The sequence below is a fragment of the Chelonoidis abingdonii genome, chromosome 17 (assembly GCF_003597395.2).
Source record: "Chelonoidis abingdonii isolate Lonesome George chromosome 17, CheloAbing_2.0, whole genome shotgun sequence".
NCBI lineage: Eukaryota > Metazoa > Chordata > Testudines > Testudinidae > Chelonoidis > Chelonoidis abingdonii.
Window position 1 is genome coordinate 29416381 of NC_133785.1, and position 22234 is coordinate 29438614.

The 22234-nt window shown below is 39.2% G+C and overlaps 1 protein-coding gene across 2 annotated transcripts in view; it reads left to right on the forward strand.

Annotated features, from left to right (window-relative positions):
• CNTN3 (contactin 3) overlaps positions 1–22234 on the forward strand; it is a 237830-nt gene that overhangs the window by 149585 nt on the left and 66011 nt on the right. For both annotated transcript variants that reach the window (XM_032795983.2, XM_032795984.2), the window contains exons 4-6: positions 16592–16795; positions 17137–17239; positions 18159–18343. In XM_032795983.2, coding sequence (XP_032651874.1) covers positions 16592–16795; positions 17137–17239; positions 18159–18343 — 492 coding nt within the window. The remainder of the gene's footprint in view (positions 1–16591; positions 16796–17136; positions 17240–18158; positions 18344–22234) is intronic.

The following is a 22234-nucleotide window of genomic DNA, read 5'->3' on the forward strand; positions in this document are numbered from 1 at the left end:
TGTATGAGGGAAAGCAAGAACAAAGTCATAGTCTAATACACGAGCTCCGTTACAGAAGAAATGAAATGACACAAGCAATTTGAAAAAAAAAATTTCCAGCAACTGATAGCACAGAGGCCACAGCAGAGACTCAGGGCACAGGCTGTGGCGTGACAAAGCGATAACGCGAAAGCCAAGAATCAAATGGAGCGGCTTATGGAGGGTAGGGAGCGGGTACTGAAGGACTCCAGCTACCCACAGTCCCCACAGTCCCGAACAACATTTGCATTCTGGCTGAAGGCTGTCCAATGCCACCTGTAGGGTCAAACACATTTCTCAGGGTTGGTCAGGCAGTTATTATCTCGTCTCCATTTACCCTCATCTCATCCCCCCATGAAAAGAAAAGGAAAAAATCGGTTCTTTGCCCATTTTTCCGCTCGATCCACCGTATGTCGTTACTGCATGTGCTTGTGTCGACACGGGGTCTGTGCGCTGAACAGCAGGCCATCCCCATTCACCTTCCTTGGTCCTGACGGATGGCAAACGGTACAAAATATAGGTAGGAAAACTGATCATTCAAACCTCCCATGAGTGCATCCTAGGCGTGGGACCTTCGGTTGAGTGTCTGGCCTCCCGAGAGGCGGTCTGGGGTATTAAAAATGGGAATGACTCCCGTCATATCCTGGGCGATGTGACAAAAATGCTTGCGGTAACTTGATCCTCCTCATAAGCAGCATGCGAGCCTGAGCTCCATCTCAGCCCCCACCCCCTTTTTCGTGTCCATAGAGAAAAGAGATCTGTTACTTCCTTGGACATATCATAGCGCAGGAGGCTGCGCGCTTCTCCCCCTCACCCTTTTAATGTCCTGCCTGGACTTCATAGAGCTGAAGGCTGCTTCCACCCTCATATTATCTCGCTTAAAGTCAGTGTCTTTATTCCTGCATTCTTTATTCCTTCATCACACAAATGGAGGGACATTGCAACGGTAGCCCAGAGAGGTTGGAGGAGAAGAAGCAACGAGTGGGGTTGTGCAGGGGACCCTCTTAGAATGGCATGCAGCTCATTCATTTCTACGGGATCTCTGGTGGTCTGACCCGGGAGCGGCTTGTGCTCTCTAGCTCTCTAGTAGACTTGCCACATATTTCTAGGCAGGACTGACTCTATTTTTAGAACAAAACATTAAAGAGAATGACCTGGGGAGTCATTCCCATTTTGTTCCATGTCCCCGGCTGACCTCAGCAACCAGCCAGGAGCACCATGACAGCAGCAGACAGTACAAATGATTGACAACCATTCGTCATCGCCAATTTACAATGGCAGATTGTGCAATAGAAGATGGTAACCATCCTGCTTACCTTGCAAAGGCGATAATGAATGCTGCTTGTGTAGCACTGCAGTACGCCTCTGTCAGAGCATCCGGGTACACATATGGTGACAGTGAACAAAAAGGCAAAACAGCTTCAGGTTGCCATGCTATGGGGTCTGGCAAGGGCATCCAGGGAAAAAGGGCGCGAAATGATTGTCTTGCCATTGCTTTCCGGAGGAGAATGCAGTGACAACATTTATCCAGAATCACCGCGACACTGTTTTTGCCCCATCATGCATTGGAATCTCAACTCAGAATTCCCGTGGGTGGGGGAGACAGTGGGAACTATAGGATAGCTACGGGAGAGCTACCCACAGTGCAACGCTCCAGAAACGGACGCTTGCCTCGGTACATGGACACACACCACCGAATTAATGTGCTTAGTGTGGCTGCGTGCACTCAACTTTATACAATCTGTTTTACAAAACCGGTTTATGTAAAATCGGAATAATCCCGTAGTGTAGACATACCCTTAGAATACAAGGAAAGAACATTGTTGTGGGCATTCAGTTTTAAACGAATGCTAGCTAATTATCAAATCCCCATGTGTCTGAAGAGGCAAAGGAGAACAAGTGGTGCCAAATTGCCAAGTGCTTATGTTGTTTCGATTTTTACTTACCTTGTGTTATATGCATATGAGCATTAATAAATATGCTAAATGAATGAAAAGACGGTTCTTGAAGATAAATGTGTAATGAGGGAGAGCATAGACATGTATTATTATCTTTAATTGCAGCCACATGCTGCTCTTTGAATGTTTTAAGAAAACTTGGAGGGGGGATGTAATATTCTGTTATTACTGAGTGCCCCCCCCCTCAATTTTTTCAGCTGCTTTTGCTAAGCAAATCTATCCTTCTAGAGCAGACGCAGAACTGGTCTTAGAAGGGTTTTGCAACAGCGACAAAAGGACACTGATGATGTCATCAGGCTGCTTTCTACAGTTTTCACTGTGAACTGTTCATCTCTTCTGTGCTAATTGGCTGTCTGCTCCAAATCCTTCCCTCACAGTCTTTTCAGCTTAGCCTCACTTCACTTGCCCTTCTTCTTCTTCCCCCGAGACCTATCCTCCCTTATCCCCCCTTTCTTTCTGTCTTTCTGTGTAGCTAATCTGCTCCCAACAAAACCCAACCTAGAAAATTAAAAAAGGAAATAAAAACAAAAAATCCGTGGCACTAACTTAACATTTGCAAACTATCCCTTTTATGCCCCTTTCCCCTGTCCTCTTTCTGTCTTGTCTATGTAGACTGTGAGCAAATCAGAGCAGGAACTATCTAATATTCTGTCAAGTATCAGGGGGTAGCTCTAGGAGTGTCTGTTTTGTGAAGGGCTCACATAGGCACTTGGTCGAATTACATCACAACCTCTGCATATCCCATATGCAAGCAGAATCCAGTCTCTGGAAATTGCCCATCTCTTCACTGCAGTTTGAGCTCACCCTCTCCCTGGCTTTTTCTAGCTAGGTTTAAGTGACTTTTGGTGTGAGCTAAAAGAGGTTTCCTAAGTCCTGATCTCTTTTAAAGTGCCTTGGCGGGATATGTATTGTGCCCATGGTTTGGCTTTCTTGTTAGTATTTCATTTGACTGTATTTTTTTGGATATCTTAATTTTTCTTGATAGTTTTGTGTTCTAGCTCTTTTTGGAGCACACTGTGTGCTTGGAGGTGGGGACTGGACACTTTATGAACACAGTTATGATGTTTTATATTATGGCACCAGATTAATACACTAAATGAGCTCTGAAGTGACGAGTGTGGTGTTACCCATTTATGAATGAGTGAGGAGGTGCTAGAGGTCAAATGGGTAGTGCTGCTACTGGAAAATCAAGATCAACTCCTTCTTTTCCCCAGGATCAGACATGAGGCTAGATTATTTCTTCAATTTCACTTCACAAAACACTTTAGTTTGAAGCAGAAGACTCAATTTCAACCAAAAAATTCATTTCAACATTCTTACTAAGAATTTAGGGTTAAACATTCAACAGGTTACATGGGTAATTGCTCACACGACTTTCATTGTTTTGTTTTTATGGGAGTTGCATGCCTAATAATCTGCATAACACGTTGAAGATTCATCTTTTATATTTTATCTGCAAAACATTTCACTTTTTATGCCAGAAAGATTAATGATTTACATTAGTTTCAAATCAAAACATTTCCTTGGTACTCTGGGGAGTTTGTGTACAATTTCCATTTTCTGTGTAGTTGGAAACAGCATGATCAGATATGAATTTCCATCATGCAATAGAGGGAAGGGCTACTAAAATGATCAGAGGAATGGAAAATCTATTCTACGAGATAAGACTTAGGGACCTTGGCTTGTTTTTAGCCTGACAAAACAAAGCCTGAGGAGAGATAGGGTGGGGCTCAATAAATACTTCAGAGGATAAATACCAGGCAGGAGTGAGGGAAACAGAGTTAGGAACTCGGGGGGAGCAGGGGTGGCACTGGCACCCGAACCATGGTCCTGCTTCCCGAGATCCCACCGCTCACTCCACCTCATCCCTCTCCTAGCCCTCTGCAGCATGTGGCATGGTCATATGCTGGTTTAAAATAAAGTAAATTGTGGAGTCTTTGTAACTTGACATCTTTTAAATCATGGTTTGTGGACTTCAGTAACTCAGATGTCCCAATTTTATTGAGACGGTCCCAATTTTTGGGTCTTTTTCTTATATAGGCTCCTATTACCCCCCACCCCCATCCTGTGTTTTCACACTTTCTATCTGGTCACCCTAACTCAGCCAGAGGTTATGGGATGTATTACAGGAGTGTGTGGATGAGGTTCTGTGGCTTGTGACATGCAGGGGGTCAGACTAGATGATCACAATGGTCCTTTCTGCCCTAAAGTCTATGAATCTAAATCAAAATGTAACTGAAACCAATCAAAAGAAGTGGGCAGCATAAATAATGTTGTTAGGCTTTAAAAAGAAAGTCTCCACATTTAATTTGTACAAATGTAATGAGAAGGGGAAAGGCCGCAATTATTTTATCCACTTAATCTGTGCCTCTTTTGTTCCTAAAAGGGTAATTTTTTGAAAACACTGCACAGGGGTTTCTATTTGGTAGATGTGAGTGGGGATGGTATCCAGTAATGGTTCCTGTTTCACTTTATTGTTGATAAAATAACCACATGCATGAGCACAATTCTGGAAGCCCCACAGAGCTGCTAATTCAGTTTCCAACTAAAAGTAATTGGGTCTCTCTTCCTTTTTCTGTCATTAAGAGTTATGAGTGCTCACGGAATGCAGTATCAGGCCCTGATTGGAAATACTCTTTGTTTGCACTCAGCCTGTTGTGAGTCCTTGTCATATATGCAGTTACTGAGGGCATCTCATTTAGGCAAGTGGCAGACATGACTGGTAACCCTTCTACACACACATCATACATCATTTGAAAGCTTATTATGTCTACTTTAAGATGAGGTTTGATGTGGATCTGTCAAGTAGTGCCTTTACCGTAGAAATGGGGATAAACAATGACATTATCACTATGTTAAAATGACATTGATATTTACATTAGTTTCTGTTAGTTTAATTACTATATATTATTTTAACACATAAAATTGGTTTATTTGTGACCTCAGAGCATTGCAACAACAATCTTAAAATCTAATAAGAATTTGTACAGGTATCATTAAAATCTAATAATGCTGGTGACATCATCATCATCTTGTTCATCACTATAATCTCTGGAGAGTGTGTGGGTTACTACAGTCTTCACTGCCTTGGCATGTACACAGTTCTGTGCAGGGACCATTGTTCTGACTGCAGGCACAGTTAATATTGCAGCAACCCCTATGAGTGCAGGCATAATTAAGATCTTGTAGAAGTTCTGATGCTGCTGGGTCCTTGAAGAATACAGGAAGTAATTCATCGCATGTTTTTCCATCTATGTTGCAATGGTGATCCAATATCTGGTTTATCTATGTGTGAAGATACCCAAATTTTTGTTTGCTAAGATGCTCTTTTGACATGCTCTTCAAAACTGTCCTCATGGGTGGGAGTTTGGCCAGTGACTTGTCCTTTTTGATGGCTAGATTGTGGTGCAAGCAATTCAGGTCTCTGTTGGTCTCCTTTTCTTTCTCACTCAGGTCATACAGCATTGCTACCAAGTTCCTTGCAGCAGAAATTGCAGCTTGTCTGACACTTTCTCCTAATTTCACAAGATCTCTGAAGGAGTAAGATCCCATTGTTTTGACAACATTAAACACATGTTTTTTTCTCAGTGCTGGATGGGATGACACAGGGTTGAATCTCTGAAATGCACGTACAGCATGAAGTATGTTGCAGAAGTCAGGAGTGAGTGCATCACAAATTGCATAGATAAGTCTGAAAAGATATTTGTCAGTCATGCTGGTAATGATGCCTGTTTCAATCCACATGTTGTCTGTATGTTTCATTTTTGGAAAGTAGTGAACATCAAGGACTAAAACATGTATCAGGTGACCTAATTACTATGGATCCTTTGATACCAAGAGACCCTAAAGCCATATTGGCACATATAACATGCAGAAGCATCCTTGTGTCTGTTTGCTCTTGAGTATTATACAAGGTTTGGTCTTCAACACCTGAGTGGGTGAAGAACTTTGCTACTTTACCATTGGAAAAGCCTCCAGGAGGAAGGAATGTTTGTGTTGGGTGTGTTCCTGCACACTCAGGTACATTTTGAACCATATAATCATAGAAGAATTTTCACAGGGTTGTTGTCAAACATTTTAAGGACTTTGACTATAAAATTAACTTTGTCAGATCTTTTTAGGACCTGTCTCAAATACTCAGCAGCCTATTCATAGAATATGTGGAGTTTGTCTCCATCTGTACGAAAGTTGTGGAATCTCATGTACACTGTGGTTTCTTTCCTGCATACTCTCAGCTCATGGATTGTTTCAGTACAGTGCTGTGGTAACTTCGGAACTGTTCAATACTATGCACTCCTCAGCTGAGAAGCACATTCTCCGAATGTTTTCTGAAGGATGATATTCATTGCTAGCCGAATTATATGCCTCTTGATCTATCAACCAAAGATCAAACTCTTGCACCACTTGGGGCACAAATGTAGCTGACCTCTGCAAACTACAATCACTTGGCTTTGGATAATATTTGGAGGCTTTCATTTTGGCTATTTCAGATTGAAGAATTGAAGCAGCAGCATATAAAACCACTTATTCATTTGAAAGCTCTTTATCAGGCTCACTCAGCAGAAGAACATCCACAAAACATTTGGATGACTTAAGTTCCTGCTTCATTTACTTTGCATCGAGGGTAGCATCAGCTAATGTTATTGCACCACATAGAACAATGGTAGACTTGCCTTGTCCATGCTGTTTATGGAATGAAATTGCAGAACCTGTCTTTTTCTAATCTTGCCTGTAATTTGCTACTGGAATTGCTTGTGGTTTCTCTGTCTGAGGGAAATGGGGCATTATTGTTTTGTAGCAGCTTTGAAAAAGAAGAGCTTTCTCGTTGTACCTCAGATCGTTGTCTGCCTCTCCAATCAGCTGATAAAATGCATTATCATAATGTGACTATATTGTTGTAGGGTAACTAAATAGTTTTGCTTTAAGATTTGTTTTACTGAGTAGGAAAAAAGGTATTTTGAGAGATAAACCACATCCTTAGCGATCAAGTCTTCCGCAGATATTCTGCGTATCATGTCATCATCTCCTCCTTGAAGTGCTGCCTCCCTCAAATTGGTTGTTCTCTCATATGTTTGTATTTTATGAAGTTTCTTGTCTTTTTGTGTGTTTTTTTCAAGCATGCAATGCAACAAGACCAGTCAGTGGAGGACGTGCTTGCTCTGGTGGCTGTAGAAGTATGTGAGCATGGTGCTTTCTGATCAGATTCAGGGTAATTTTCTTCCTGAGTTCAGTACAGCTCTGACATGTGCCAAATTCAACTTGCTTGTGTGTTTCTGAAAGCAACCCCTGTGATAGGGTATTGGTGTCACATCATCTAAACTCATTCAGTAGCTGCCTATACAATTCATCTCTCCTGGCTCCAGCTGACAGTAGCACAAAATTCCGTCCAGCACTGGTGGCTTTTGATACTTGCATTCTTTTGATTTTCTTGACAAATAACACATTTTTCAAAGTTTGTGGTGAGCCTTTTGCTCTTTGATGTAAGCTTTAAGGGGTTTGTATCCTCCATGTTTTCCTGTTCTGTAATTCCCTGAAGAGCTAAAATTCCGAAAGTATATTGTTAACATTAGCATCACCACTATTGCCATTTTTCATGTTGTACAACTATGCAGATTTGTGCTAATTAAGATCTATATTTTAGTATCAAAATTGCCATTTTTTCTTTAGTGAGCACTTTGATTGAAGCCCAGCATGAAGCAGTGTATTGCCATCTGTAACACTAGTACTGACCTGTGCATAAATGTCACTGAATTGAAAAGCTAGTTTCTAGAATATTTCAAAGACTAGTACTTCATGTATACGAAATTACAAATTTAAACTTTCTATCAGACAGACTAAATGCTACATTGTATGTGCAAAAGCTTACAAATGGAGAAGCATTAAGGAACAATCAGTTGCACACATACAAAATAGGAAATGACAGCCAAGGAAGGAGTACTGCAGAAAGGGATCTGGCGGTCATAGTGGACCATAAGCTAAATATGAGTCTACAGCATAATGCTGTTGCAAAAAATGCGAACATCATTCTGGAATGTATTAGGAGAAATGTTGTAAGCAAGACATGAGAAGTAATTCTTCTACTCTACTCTGCGCTGATTAGGCCTCAACAGGAGTATTGTGTCCAGTTCTGGGCACCACATTTCAGGAAAGATGTGGACAAATTGGAGAAAGTCCAGAGAAGAGCGACAAAAATGATTGAAGGTCTAGAAAATGTGACCTGTGAGGGAAGATTGAAAAAATTGAGTTTGTTTAGTCTGGAAAAGAGAAGACTGAGAGGGACATAACAGTTTTTAAGTGCGTAAAAGATTGTTACAAGGAGAAGGGAGAAATATTGTTCTTAACCTCTTAGGACAAAAAGCAGTGGGCTTAAATTTCAGCAAGGGAGCTTTAGGTTGGACATTAGGAAAAACTTCTTAACTGTCAGGGTGGTTAAGCACTGGAATAAATTGCCTAGGGAGGTTGTGGAATCTCCATCACTGGAGATTTTTTAAGAACAGGTTACACAACCACCTCTCAGGGATGATCTAGATAATACTTAGTCCTGCTATGAGTGCAGGGGGTTGGTCTAGATGACCTCTTGCTATGATTTTGTGAATTCATGTACATTCATATCTATCCACTATGCAGTACAAACTGAGTACGCAATCTACTACTACTGTTGTTCCTCATCATACCATGTCTAAATATACATAAAATAAGCTTCCAATTGAGATATGATGTGAGTAGTGTGAGAATGGGTACATTAAACTCCCCATATATGGCTCTTTTTGGAGAATTGTCACATGCTTACTTGTCATACAGTGCTTTCAAGCTGATATGCAGACAAGTTGGTTGTCACCCCTCCAGGCCTTCAGGCAATTTTCACACATCCTTAGGAAGGTTGCATGAGAGAGCCTGACAATGTGTCAGTGGAACCAGCTGTGGCCTTAACAGGTTTTTTAACTGGATTAAAACTGTTTTGAAGTTACATATAACTACGCTTTACGTATCCCATCTATGGTGGTAGAGATCTAATCTGAGTTCATTAACACCTTTCCTTCATGTCTGCAAGTAATAGGGTGTTATATTTGGGTCTACAGCTATAATGACTACAGGAAATGTGTAGGAATTTGCATTGTATTTTACAGCAATAATATACTGTCAGATTTTCTTGAGTCCGGTAACTAAAAATATGAAGGCAGATCATAGAATCATAGAAATGTAAGACTTGATAACCTATCAAGGTCCCTCCTAGTCCGATACCTTACACTGAGGCAGGGCTAAGTATTATCTAGAACGTCCCTGACACGTGTTTGTCTAACCTGTTCTTAGAAATCTCCAGTGACTGAGATTCCGCAATCTCTGTATGTAATTTTGTTTCTTCTGAGGTCTCCATTCCAGTTGCAGTTGCTGGTTTATGTGGAAAATCTGACTCCTATTGTTTCTCCACTTAACACTGTGATTATGATGCAGTTAACATCAGAAAAACATCTGCCAAATGTAAAAGACAGATGGGTGCATCTGTAGACAGGAAAAAGTGTCGGGTCTGACTTGATTTTTCTGTGGATTTTAGCTTGCTTTCTGATAAATAGTGAAATCTACTATTCCCTAACGATTGACTGTTTCTTTACTGTGCATTGTGTCTTCCAAATGCCTCTGTTACAATCCATCTTGTGCTGCATCAAGGATATGTGGGCGTTGCACCTCACACATCCTTAATCTATCATGAGTCTTTCTCCATATGGTCTTGAAAGTACAGTGTTGTGATATGAAAATAGTGGAGGTACCTGGAATAAAAACGTAGATGTTGGAAGGGAGATAAAACCTCATGCCAGTCTGTACCTGCAAGGCGGGGGGAGGGAGGAAGTGTAGTGGCAAATTATCCCACATCTGCCTACTCTGGGGTTTCTTGTACCTTCCTTTAAAGCATTTGTCACTGGGCACAAGATGATTCTGATCCATGGTAATTCCTATGTTGATGTTAGATAAAGAAACCAACCAGAGACAACTTTTTAATTTTTAAAAAAAATAATTTATTTATTTTTTGTCTGGGTACGTTCTCATATGGGAAAGATGGCTATGTACCAGATGGAAAATTCATGGCTAGAATAGTCTATTGAAAGAGCTTCGAAGGGAGCAGAGGACAATTAGGTGAGTTTTGCTAAATTCAGGTGCCTCATTTTAGTTTTCTTTGTGGATTAAATACACAATTAGGTAAGGCCTTTGTCATAAGTAGATAGGTAGGGTAAGGGTTAAGTTTCTTTTACCTGGAAAGGGTAACCAAACACCTGACCAGAGGACCAATCAAAGAACTGGATTGTTAAAAAGTCAGGGGCGGGAATTTGTATACTCGAGGTCTTTGTTGTTTCCTCGGCTATGAGTAAACAAGTTTCCTCCTAACTCCCTCTTATCTCAAATATTCTACCAAAAGTCTGTGAGTACAAAGGGAAACAAAGTAATTCGGCTATGAGGAGCTTTGTGTTGTATTTACAGATGTGGATTGCTGGGTCTTTGTTGCTTCCTCGGCTGTGAGGGACAAGCTATCTTGCTAATTCCAATCTTCTTCTCATTCTACAAAAAGGCAGTGAGTACAAAACGGAAACAAAGTAAAATCGGCTATGATATGCTTTGCTTTGTACTTACTGTGTGTGATTGCTGGTCTATTTAAATTGGCTATTTTTTAAATCAGACTGGGTTATTCATATTTTCTTAAGTAGGAGCCTGTATTAATTTTTATGCAAGTTATTATTCTGTATTTTCTCTCTTTCTATATAAAGCTTTCTTTTTCAAAACTTGTGGAAGTTTCTTTTTCTAGTAAGGCAGAGAAATTGAAACCTCTGTACCAGGTATCTGTCTCCCTCACGGGAAGGCAGGAACGGGGAAAGGCAAAGCCAAGCTGTTGGTATTTTGCATCTCCATTGTCCTGAGGGAAAAGAACGCTTATCTCTTGGGAAGCAAAGAAACAGGTTATCTGGAGGTCCCCCCAGGGGAGGGTTGGGGACACCAGAGAGAGGAAAGGGGGGTCAGGCCCTATCAATTCCTGACCTGGTGGCAGCCTATCAGATCTAAGCTGGAGATTAAGCTTAGAGGACTTCAAGCTAGTACCTTATATTTGAACTCTAATGTTCAAATCGAGGAATAATACTACGACAGCCTTTGTAACAATCTTTATTCCTATGCTCACCCTTTTTACAAAATTATAATGGATTTGGTACAAAGTATGCCTTGTGAGGTATCTTTTGAAAACTCATAATCTGCTGATCATTATTGTCCTGGTAAAATATGCGCCTCAACATTGTATGTAAAGTTATAAGATTTTACTATATAATATAACTGACACATTCCAAGCTTAGAAAAGCAGGCACAAACTAGTCCCTTGAAGACAAAAGGCAAACTGATGCTTCAGCCTGGTGTCAACAAAATCAAATGGGCTATCACCTGTTTAAGTGGCCATTCTTTGGCAGGAAAAAGAGTGTGAACAAGAAATTTACATCTTGGCAAAGAAGCAGTTGGAAGTTCCTGTCTCCCCAGACTTTTTGTCTCCTGAACCCTGGAGATGATTCTCAAAGAAGAGGAAAAGGATGAAAATGAGGAACAGAGGCCCAAAATCATCTTTTCCTTCATCTCTGCTCATGGCATCAACAACACTTGAAGGATAAAGGAAGCATCATTAGACTGGGGAGAGATCCTGGCTGAAAAGTTTCTATCTAGTAAGACTGCTAAAATATATGGCAAGAGAAACCTTTTCTTTGAATTCACTTCGCTTGTTAAATTAGGTATTTAGTTTGCATTTTACCTTTTTATTTCTTTGTAGCCAATTCTGACTTTTAAGGCTCATTACTTATAAACACTTAAAAATCTATCTTTCTGTAGTTAATACATTTGTGTTATTGTTTTATCTAAACCAGTGTGTGTTTGGATTATGTATTTGGGAAACTTCATTTGTGATAACAAAGTTTATGCTTATTATTTTCTATTAATGAAATGACAGACTTTATATGACCTTGCATTGTCCAGAAGGATGCTGGACAGTACAAGATGCACGTTTCTGGGGGAAGGTCTGGGACTGAGAGTCTGCTCGTGTTACCCTGCAAAGTCATTCATAAATGGCTGATTATAGCACTCATAAAATATAGCTGAAAATGTTTTACATGCTGGAGGCTATGTGTGAGCAGACCAGCAGTGGTTGCTCTCACAGCAAAGCAATGTAAGAGGCACCCAAGGTAAGAGGCACCCATCAGTCCAGATTGCACCTTGGGGAATGTCACAGCCTTAAAACACTGACCTGGAATTTCAGTCACTTCCTCAGCTTGCTTTCTTAGTCTTCTGATCCCAGCTTAGCATAGGGTTGGCACTTGGAACTCAGAACCTGGCTGTTCACAGTAGATCAAAGCTAGCTTGGATAGGCAGACATGAGCTTCTACAATCTTACTTCCTGATGGCTGTACAGACATACCCATCACTTTGGTGCTTTTGAAAATTGTACTCTTAAATTCCTAAGTGACAGAAAGTGTCAGTGCTAGACTAGAAATATTATGCTGATTAAGACAATTTTATCTTTAAATTCTCTACCCTGCATACATTTAAACTTGGAAGCTTTGTAATTGAACTATTATGGATATGCAGTGCCTAGCACAAAGGGGGACCTGATCCCAGATGGGACCTCTGGATGCTATTGTAATATGAATAATAATAAAATAGGAATAAATAATGCTGAAAAAATGGCTGAAGTTATCATACTTGGAGAAAAAATGTGGAAATAAGCTACGAGCTAAACAAATAAAAATTAAAAATTGAGTAGTAGCTATAATTCTCTATGCCTTATGCCCCTTGTGGTTGCAGGAAAGAAAAAACTGTGTGGTTGAAAACAGAGGATTGGATCTCTGAGGAAGCCTAAAAAAGGATGCATTACTTTCATTTAGAGTAGAAGAAATATAATGGACAGGAAAGAAGAGATTTTATGTCACTAGAGGTACAGTAAAAGCAGCAAAAGGCAAGCAGAGCAAATGCAATAAGTCACAGAACAAGTTATTTAATATGAATTTATTGGGGAAAAATACAGTTTTGTTAGGCACTGTAAATATAAATGAAATACTAGCTATGGGGTGCTGGGAAAAGGAAAGTTGTACTTCATTTTTAAAAGAATCAATGAAAATTTCTGTTGAAAAGACGGTTAGGATTTATTCATGCACCTCTATCTCGATATAATGCCACCCGATATAACTCAAATTTGGATATAACGCGGTAAGGCAGTGCTCCAGGGGAATGGGGCTGCGCGCTCCAGCAGATCAAAGCAAGTTCGATATAATACGGTTTCACCTATAACATGGTAAGATTTTTTGGCTCCCAAGGACAGTGTTATATCGAGGTAGAGGTGTAGAATGTCTATATGTCTGATCAAACTGGGATATACTAGGCCTGACTGTTGTCCTCCGTCACAGGAGTAATTATTGACTTGACTGAAGTTACTCCTGCTTTATGCCAGGATAATGAGAGCTGAATCAAACCTCTGCTTTTTACACCAAGTATCCAAATCCTAATTTTTTGCTTTAGTGTCTATTTCTGGAGGAAAAATAAAACAGATTGATTAAAAGAGAGTCAACAAAAAACAGTTTGACAAAAGAATCTGCTTTATAATTTACTTTAAACAACATTTCTTTTAAGGATTGTATGTAGGTGGCAGTGTTTAGTATCTCAAACTGCTGAAGAGAAACAATCACATCTGAAAAGACTATTCAGAATGATTTTACAACGTCATGCTAATTATCTAACTTCTGCAGCATTCAGTATGAAACAAGCTAGACTGTGATAATAAAGTTAGAGTAAACTCGTTGCTTTAACAAAATGAAAACTTACGCTTCTATCTTTTGTTAAACAGAAATTTCCCCACATTAGAAATTATTCCCTCCCTACTGTGAAAAATGTTAATATTTAACAGGGCTGAAATCAATAGGGCTGTATGGAAATGAAATAAGATTCTGTAGGAATTACTCTATAGAAAGTGTGTCACTCTTTGTTTTTATCAGTGTTATGAATCCTATAGAATTCTATAGCAATTATATAATTTATAAAATTCCATAGGGTGCTTTTGAAAAATAATTATAGAAATGTCACTATTTTAACTCATCCTATAGGACTTTTTCATGCACTCCTGAACACTGGGTAAATTGAAGAGTCTGATCTAAAATCTGTGTGTCTTGCCCATCTCCAGCATTAAACTATATAAGCAAAGGAACATCAGAGTTTTCTCTGCTGTTTTAAATAAGGATTGGAAGGCAATACGCCCAAGATTCTCAGTAAGAAAGGGATGGTGTAGCGTATTGGGGAAGAGAGGTAAAGAAAAAATAATTCAAACCAGAGACAGAAGGAAGGGGAAAGGTGAAAACATGGTATGAGGATAAAAAGGCAGAGCAAAAAAGGCAGCTCAAGCAGAATAAGGAATGAAGAAATCAAATAGGTAAGAGGACATACCATTTGATTTTTTTTTTTTTCTGTTTTGTTATGCTCCCCTGTTGTAAAATCAGAACTGGTTTGGTTTATTTTATTTTAATTTTTTTAAGCACATCGGTATGCAGACTGATGCAAACCTTTGGCTTCTGGAAAAGTGCGGATGACCTTGGTTCAGCATAGTTTTGGGACCCCTCTTTAGTCCTTTTGGGGGTACCTTAGGTGTAGCTGAGGAGCATTGCATTTCTCTTCCAAAGGTTGCATTATGCCTAGCTTGAACCCGACAGGAAGACTGCCAATGTGAAAATATGTAAATGTCAGAGCAGTTTTAAAGAGCCACCTTATCAGAAAGGGAATAAATGTCATCAAAGTTCAGTCGCTCACATACAGTGAATGTCTCTTTGTCTTAGAAAGCAGTAGTCTGGGCTCAATGCTGCCATGCTTGCTTATGCTATGTGGTAGTTGAGCAGGCACAGAGTGAGGCACTCCTCAACAGTGGGTTTAATCTAGTCCCCTTTTTCTATAAGATAAGGTGGGGATGCATGGCCTGATTTATAACATTTTGCACCCTCTTTGTAGTTGCGTTCTTTGCTATGCCTCCTGCACCCTACTCTGGTCTCCTGGCCTGTCATGTAAGGTGCACTCATTTTATATGTCTCATGGACACAGGTTACCCTTCTTCCCCACTTCTCATAAATTTTAATACATGATATTGTGGAACAGTTGCTAAATATACAGAGGGGGACACTTTCAAAGGCGCTCAATGTTGACCTAACTCTGGTCTCTTTGAAGGTAATGATAAAATTCCCATTGCTTTAACCTGGGAGAACTAGGCTCTTTTAGGTAAGTTTTAGCCCATATATAGATTTTAAGGTGGGAAGGGACCATTGTGACTAGCTAGTCTGATCTCTTGCATGACACATCATAGAATTTTCCTGCTGTATTTTCCACTGCATGCATCCTATTTTGAAGTGGGTTTTAGCCCATGAAAGCTTATGCCCAAATAAATTTGTTAGTCTTTAAGGTGCCGCAGGTACTCCCCATTCTTCTAACCCAGCAAGATATTTAGAGACAATACAGCATGTACATCTGAATAGCCATCTACAAAGTTCATAGGCCTCAAGCCTTATGCTAACTGCTGAAGCCAATGTCTTACAGGATACAAGCTAAAGCTCTAAATGCTCCATGGGCTACAGTATAACTCTGCTTTGTGGGGACACTTACACTGGAATAAATGTCCACACAGGCTTGCAGAGGTTATACATGTATAAATAGTCTGGTTTAAATTCACTCCTTAGGTTATACTGAGAAACTTTTCTGTTTAGGCAAGGGATTAGGTCATATAAAGAGACTTATACTAAAAGTTCATTAGGTCTCTGGGTATATTCGTCCAGTAATAAATGCTTCCTAATATAACAAAAGCCTAACACTTGAAAACAACATTCAGGCTCAATACAAAGCAAAAGGTCTTGCTGTTAACATTGTCTATGACTTTGCTAATGGAGGGAGTTTAAATTTTAATAAAAGAAAATTGAACATAATTTGGAAATCCATCCCATTTTGATGTCTGGTTTGTATTACTCTGTACATAAATATTTTAATAATTTGCTTTAGTCCAACTTCTCCCATACATATCATCTCCATTGTTGTGACTTTGTTCTTCTGATTCCCTGTTCTATTGGAACTCGCTGGAATTTAGTTCTAAGAATTGTTAAATTCGCACTCTCTCTTTTGATAGCAACACTGAAATGATCACTACATGCACACCTATACATTTCTAATGAGCTGCATGCAGAGAGGTGTAATCTCCATTTGCAAAGGCAGGGCAAGTGCTATAAGGTATTTTAATATCAGGGCAGGTCAATCAAAACTCAAGTGAAAAATTGTTTGCTCCCTGCAAAACATATTTGAAGCAGTGGATATAAGGTTTCCTGCCTGTGACTGTTTGGAAGCTGTAGAAGGTGATGGGGAAGAGAAATACTGGTGTATTTCTATATAAATTGTCCCAGGTAAAGTAGCCAATTCCTCCTGGCTGAGGCATAACTAACTACACCCAGATACCAGTATTTGCGAGAATATAGTACCTGCCGGTATGAAGTCCAACTTCTTGTGCTATCAGGCAGACCTTGTATATTACATTCCTATTTCTTTTTTTTTCTTTTCTTTTTTTTTTTTTAAACACAAATTAGAACTGTCATTTGCTTGGATCTTCAATAAATATCCATCATTTGTACAAGAGGACAGTCGCCGATTTGTGTCTCAGGAGACGGGGCATCTCTACATAGCTAAAGTGGAGCCATCAGATGTAGGAAATTACACCTGTGTTGTGACCAGCACTGTAACAAACACCAGAATTCTCGGTTCACCTACCCCTCTAGTGCTGCGCACAGATGGTATGACTTCAATCTGAAACTGTATATTGATTAAAACTGCTGTCTGCATACACATAGTATCTGGTGCGTACATTTTTGTCACGTGGAGTAATCTTTCATGCATATCAAGAATAGTAGTTTCTAATCAAAAGATTTGTGCTGAATGTGAGCTACTCTACTGTACACTTAAATTATTTGTCTCATGGGAAGAAAATCCGAAGGCCCACAAGTTTTTTTAAAAACAGTGTGCATTTGATCAGGAGAGATCGATATGTTGAACCTAACTTGCTGTAATGCCCAAGAAAAAGGCAGAGCTATACAAATAAAAACTACCGATCTTTTGTCCTTCTCATAATTAACAGGTGTTATGGGTGAATATGAACCCAAAATAGAAGTTCAGTTTCCTGAGACACTGCCTGCAGCTAAAGGTTCAACAGTGAAACTGGAATGTTTTGCCCTTGGAAAGTAAGTTCTTATACACTTTATTAAAATTAAAAACGTGTATAGGCAACATAGCAATTTAAATGAGACTTCAAGTTACCCTGAATAAAATCAATATGATGTTATATTGACAGTTATTCAAACCATCCGTGGTATGCAAACACTCAGAATTCTCATTGTACTGTTAACTGATGTTGTCATAATACTTCTTTTCTTTGACATTGTAAATATCCATAAAAACCAGTTTCTTAGCACATCATCATAGTTCTTTCCTCTTATCCAAACTTAGTCCCTTCTGCTCTTCACGAACGGTTTGAGAACCCAGTCTTAATTTCTGCAAATGTATTTGCCAATTATTCTATGGATTATTTGACAAGAGCTTTGCCAAGTATTCATGATTTAGGGTGTGAGATTGGCAACCTAAATCGTATAATACTGCTTGTACTTATTGACTAGGTGACCGAAATTTTTAAAATCAGAGAATTAATGAACAGCAACGGAAGAATGCAAATTTCAAAATTGCTTAGCCTCGTCGTATGTTTCTTCCCATGGAAGTCGATCATAAAACTGCCTTTGGCTTCAGTGGGAAACCAACACTAAGATTTTTTGAAAATCCTATCCTAAAGTATTTCTGGAATGAAGCTACTGGGATTTTGTAGAAAGTTTTACAAACACTGAACAGTCAGCCAAATTGTTGTGAATAATGGACAATCTGCCAACACAAATAATAGTGAACCAAACACAATGCATTTATTTGCAAATCAGTTTCTTCAGGGTTCCACTATCTCTAATATATGATGTATATTAGATAAAAATTGACTACAAACCTTTTTTCTTTAGTCAGTTTTGAGGTTATTTTAATTTTACATTATGTATTTAATGTACCAAATGACTGTTCTTAAGCAAACTTTTTAAGTCACTAATCCCATAACTTTCCTTTTAGCCCAGTGCCTCAGATAAACTGGAGAAGAACTGATGGCCTGCCATTTCCGAGTAAAGTAAAATTGAGAAAATCCAATGGCATGATTGAAATTCCAAATTTCCAGCAGGAGGATGCAGGCCTCTATGAGTGCATTACTGAAAACTCAAAAGGGAAAAACGTTGCAAGAGGACGTCTCACCTACTATGGTAGGAAGCTTTCATCATTACAAAATAAGCATGTAATTTATGTAGGACAAACTATGGATACATGGTTCAATACAGTACCCTAGAATTCCTGCAGTTAAAAATCAAGTGCCATCTAATTGCTACATGAGAAGAAGAGAATCTCCACATCCAGTTTTGAAGGTTTTTTTGCTTAAACAGGCTTTATTCCAAGAGAAACAATCTTTAAAGCTTCAAAAATAGGAAATGAGGGCTTTCTCCTGCTAAGAACATCCACATTCAAGAGCACTCCTGCAAGTGGTATGGGAAGAACTACATTTAATGAATTGGCTGTTGCAACAGAATAGTTAGTTAACTAAAGCTCTCTCTCTCTTTCTTTCTTTCTTTCTTTCTTTTTTTGATACTGTAATTGATGAATAGATCAAAGCTTTCCAATGGCCATAATTGTTTTGCATACTACATGTGGAATCCATACTTCCATTTAAATAAATAATCTGATATTTGAGGATCCACATGCTTAAGTACTTTGCTGAATAAGGTTGGATTGGGGCTTAAAGTTAAGTATATTCTAAGTGTTTTTCTGAGTCTGGGCCTATTTTATCTGTAAACACTATATTGGAGGTTTGAGTGTATTTCCTTGTGCTTGTTAAAAATCCCACGCACACCAGTAGTACTGTATAAATAATGGAGCAGGTGTTGTTATTCTAGTTCAGCACTGCTACTTTCAACACTTTTCTGAAGTTGTTAATTAAGATGGATATCTAAAACAAATATTCTTGACACTTTCATAATGTCACTAAGATCTTATTAATCCTTTTAATTATTTCTCTCCTGAAGGAGTTTATTAGGGGATGATCCAATGTCAGGTTAACAACTTACTTTTCTTTCCACAGTTCTAGCATGTATAATACCTGATTGCTCCACACTACAGTTCTTGTCTTTTAAAAATTGGAAACCTGGGTCAGATATTGCTCTAATTTAGATTGCCCTCACCTTCAGTATTGTGCTCCATTACAATCACCCCCATCCCATAAAAGATAGAGGAAACTCAGTGAAGGTGTTTGAAAACAGAGACACTTCCAAAAGAGGACAGATGAAAAAGATTACCTTTATGTAGATTAGAGATAAATAAGAGGTGACAAAAGTACCTAAAATAAGTATAGATGTCTGTGAACTCCTATTTCCTCCATCTCTTCATGCAAACAAAGTCGCAAAATAAAATTAGTAGCCAACACATTTTAAAATGATGAAAGGAAATGCATTTTTACACACAGAATGACCCTGCAAAACTCAACTGATTCAACTATTATTGAGGCAAAGAGCTTAATGGAGGGGCACAATTCCTTCCTCTTTCCTTTCTTGCTCCTTAGGTTAGTCATTTTTAGTCATTTTTCTGCTGGTCTGTAATCGCAATACGTTACTTTTGTGCTGGCCAGCACGTTTGCAGCAAAACCAACGCTCTGTCCATTCCCTAATCACTCACCTAGGAGAGCAGTGGGTGAACATCAACCCCCCTGTTTCTGCTCATCTGGACCCAAGGTCTGGTGAGTGTAAGGTGAAAGGAGGATTTCTACACTTATGAAGGTGTGTAGCCCAAGAGACAGTTAACCCCCATATAAATTGTTTGTGTATAAGCTGCTGGTGCTCTGGGTCTGCAGTAATGTAATAATAAAATACATTGAGATTGCAGTATCTTTGAAAATAGAGCATTGCTAGAGCAATCGAATTATGGATACTCTGAAATATTAGCGATTTTGTCAGATAAACTCAGTCTGTCTTGTTCATAGAGATTTCTTCAGAACATTAATTACAAAAAATAAATAAACAAATTAACATTGACGAGTTGCTGAGCTTGATCAACTTGAAACATAATCATCAACTTTATCTAATGATTTAATTGCTTTGCTACTGAGACAGATTGTTAATCTTTGTATGTACTAACAATCTTCCCAGTTATTAAAAATTACAAAAAATTGAGTCTGATTGCTGGAGGTATTGAAGGCAGTTTGTTTTTTTGGGGTGTGCTTTTGGTTAAAGAGGATGGGGCACCTCAAACTCCAAAACTCACTCACTTTGCCCCCCTCCCACAAAAAAGGGCAAATTAGTGCTTAATCATTTAGTTTTGTATATACAGATAAGCTTGTCACTTCCATCAACATGATGGTAAAGTAGCTTGAGAGTCATAGCATGAGATTGGGAAAGATATTGCCCTGTTATCTAGAAAAGCAGAGAAGAAATTTTCCATTTTTGCTGAATGTCGTGAAGTGGTAATTCTGGTTGAACTGTTGTAACTAATTTTTCTGCTAATGTATTGCCTGACTACTGGGTCAGCAGAAAACATAGGCCAGTACAGTTGAGTTTTTCACTCCAGTTCTCAGTTCCCTACATGTCTTCCCGGTAAGGAGTTCCCCATCTCTATGGCAACTGGGGACAGACCAGATCTTTGCTCAGAGCCTGGTCTTAAGATCCCCTTCAGGAAGAACTCCCTACAATTCTCTGCACTGGCTCCATGGCTCCCTTTGTCGCAGAGTTTTCATGAGGTTTTAGACAAGGGGAATAAGCCCTCCCTTTGTCCGGGGGGAGAATCTTCAAACTACCTTATCTTGGGAAAAGTTCCTCATGAAGCTGCTGCTTCTTGAGGTTCCAGCAAGGGGCATTACACGTTAGGAGGAGGCCATTGCTGTTATGAGAGTTGGAAGACTAAGGCTGGGATTGCCTAGAAAACCATCCAATTGATTTTTCCAAGTCTGGGCAGATTTCCCTTTATGAGTGGAGTTTCACGGTGGGCCCTCATCTGGATGTGAACTACCACAGAAAATGGATGTTTGACATTATCAGGGGAGGATATAAAATAGAACTTGTTAATTGTTCTGGGGGGCAAGTTTATCCATTCCCAGAATTTAATTAAAATAAAACAGCACTATCAACCAGTCCTTCATAGCATCAAAAGATGTAGGGGGCAATAGTTTCCCCTGCATAATGAAATGATAGAACCAGTTCTGCAGAGAGACAGATATTTTGGTAAGGTGAGAAGATTTTGTGGTACCAAAGAGAAAACAAAGTGATGTAGCCCATTTTAGATTTCAGATCTCCTAACAAGACCAGTATTCCAGGTGGAAATCCAGCATTACATTATCTTCCCAAGATTTCAGAAAATGAAAATAAACTTTTTGGAAATCTATTAAAGCTATGATCAGGGAGAGTCAGCCAGAGATATTTTAGCTTTTGCTACAACGAGAAGTGTTTTCAGTACAGAATACTTCCCTTGTAGTCTTGTAACTGATATACAAGTATTCTCAGATGCCATTTCATCCCTCCATTCAGATGATAAACTCCTCATTATGTTACACATGGCCCAGTAGCCAACACTGAAAGCCTTTAGGCGCAAGTCTGAGCAAACAAATGGATGAGCCAATTATAGCCCTTGCAAAATTCCCCATCTGAGTTATCATCTAAGAAAAACTTTATTTGAGAAGAGAAATGGAAGAAGATATTACCTGATTCCTCAGAGTTCTGCATTAAAAAGAAAACTCACAGTCAGCTAGCTCAGCAAAATACACTTCGAACTGAGGCTGTACAGCGTAAACTATTTAGCCTTTTGTCACATCACAGGCTAGGAGGAAAACTTATTTATGAATCTATTTGCATCCAAATCCAGGTGGAAAACCAAAGGAGGTACTACTACATGAGGAAAAGAGTGGTTCCATTATCTCTGAAGTGGGCTAAAAGGCCTCCTTTGTGCCTTTTCCCCTCTTGGGTACTGAGAGTGAAGAATATTATGAAGGAACAGGCCACAGTGATTTTATTCACTTTCTTGTTAACCCTCAGAAGGTCTTGGTTCTCAGACCTGATTTAAATATATCTGGAACCGCCTTTCAAACTCCCAATACACACACGCTCATAACAGTGCAACAG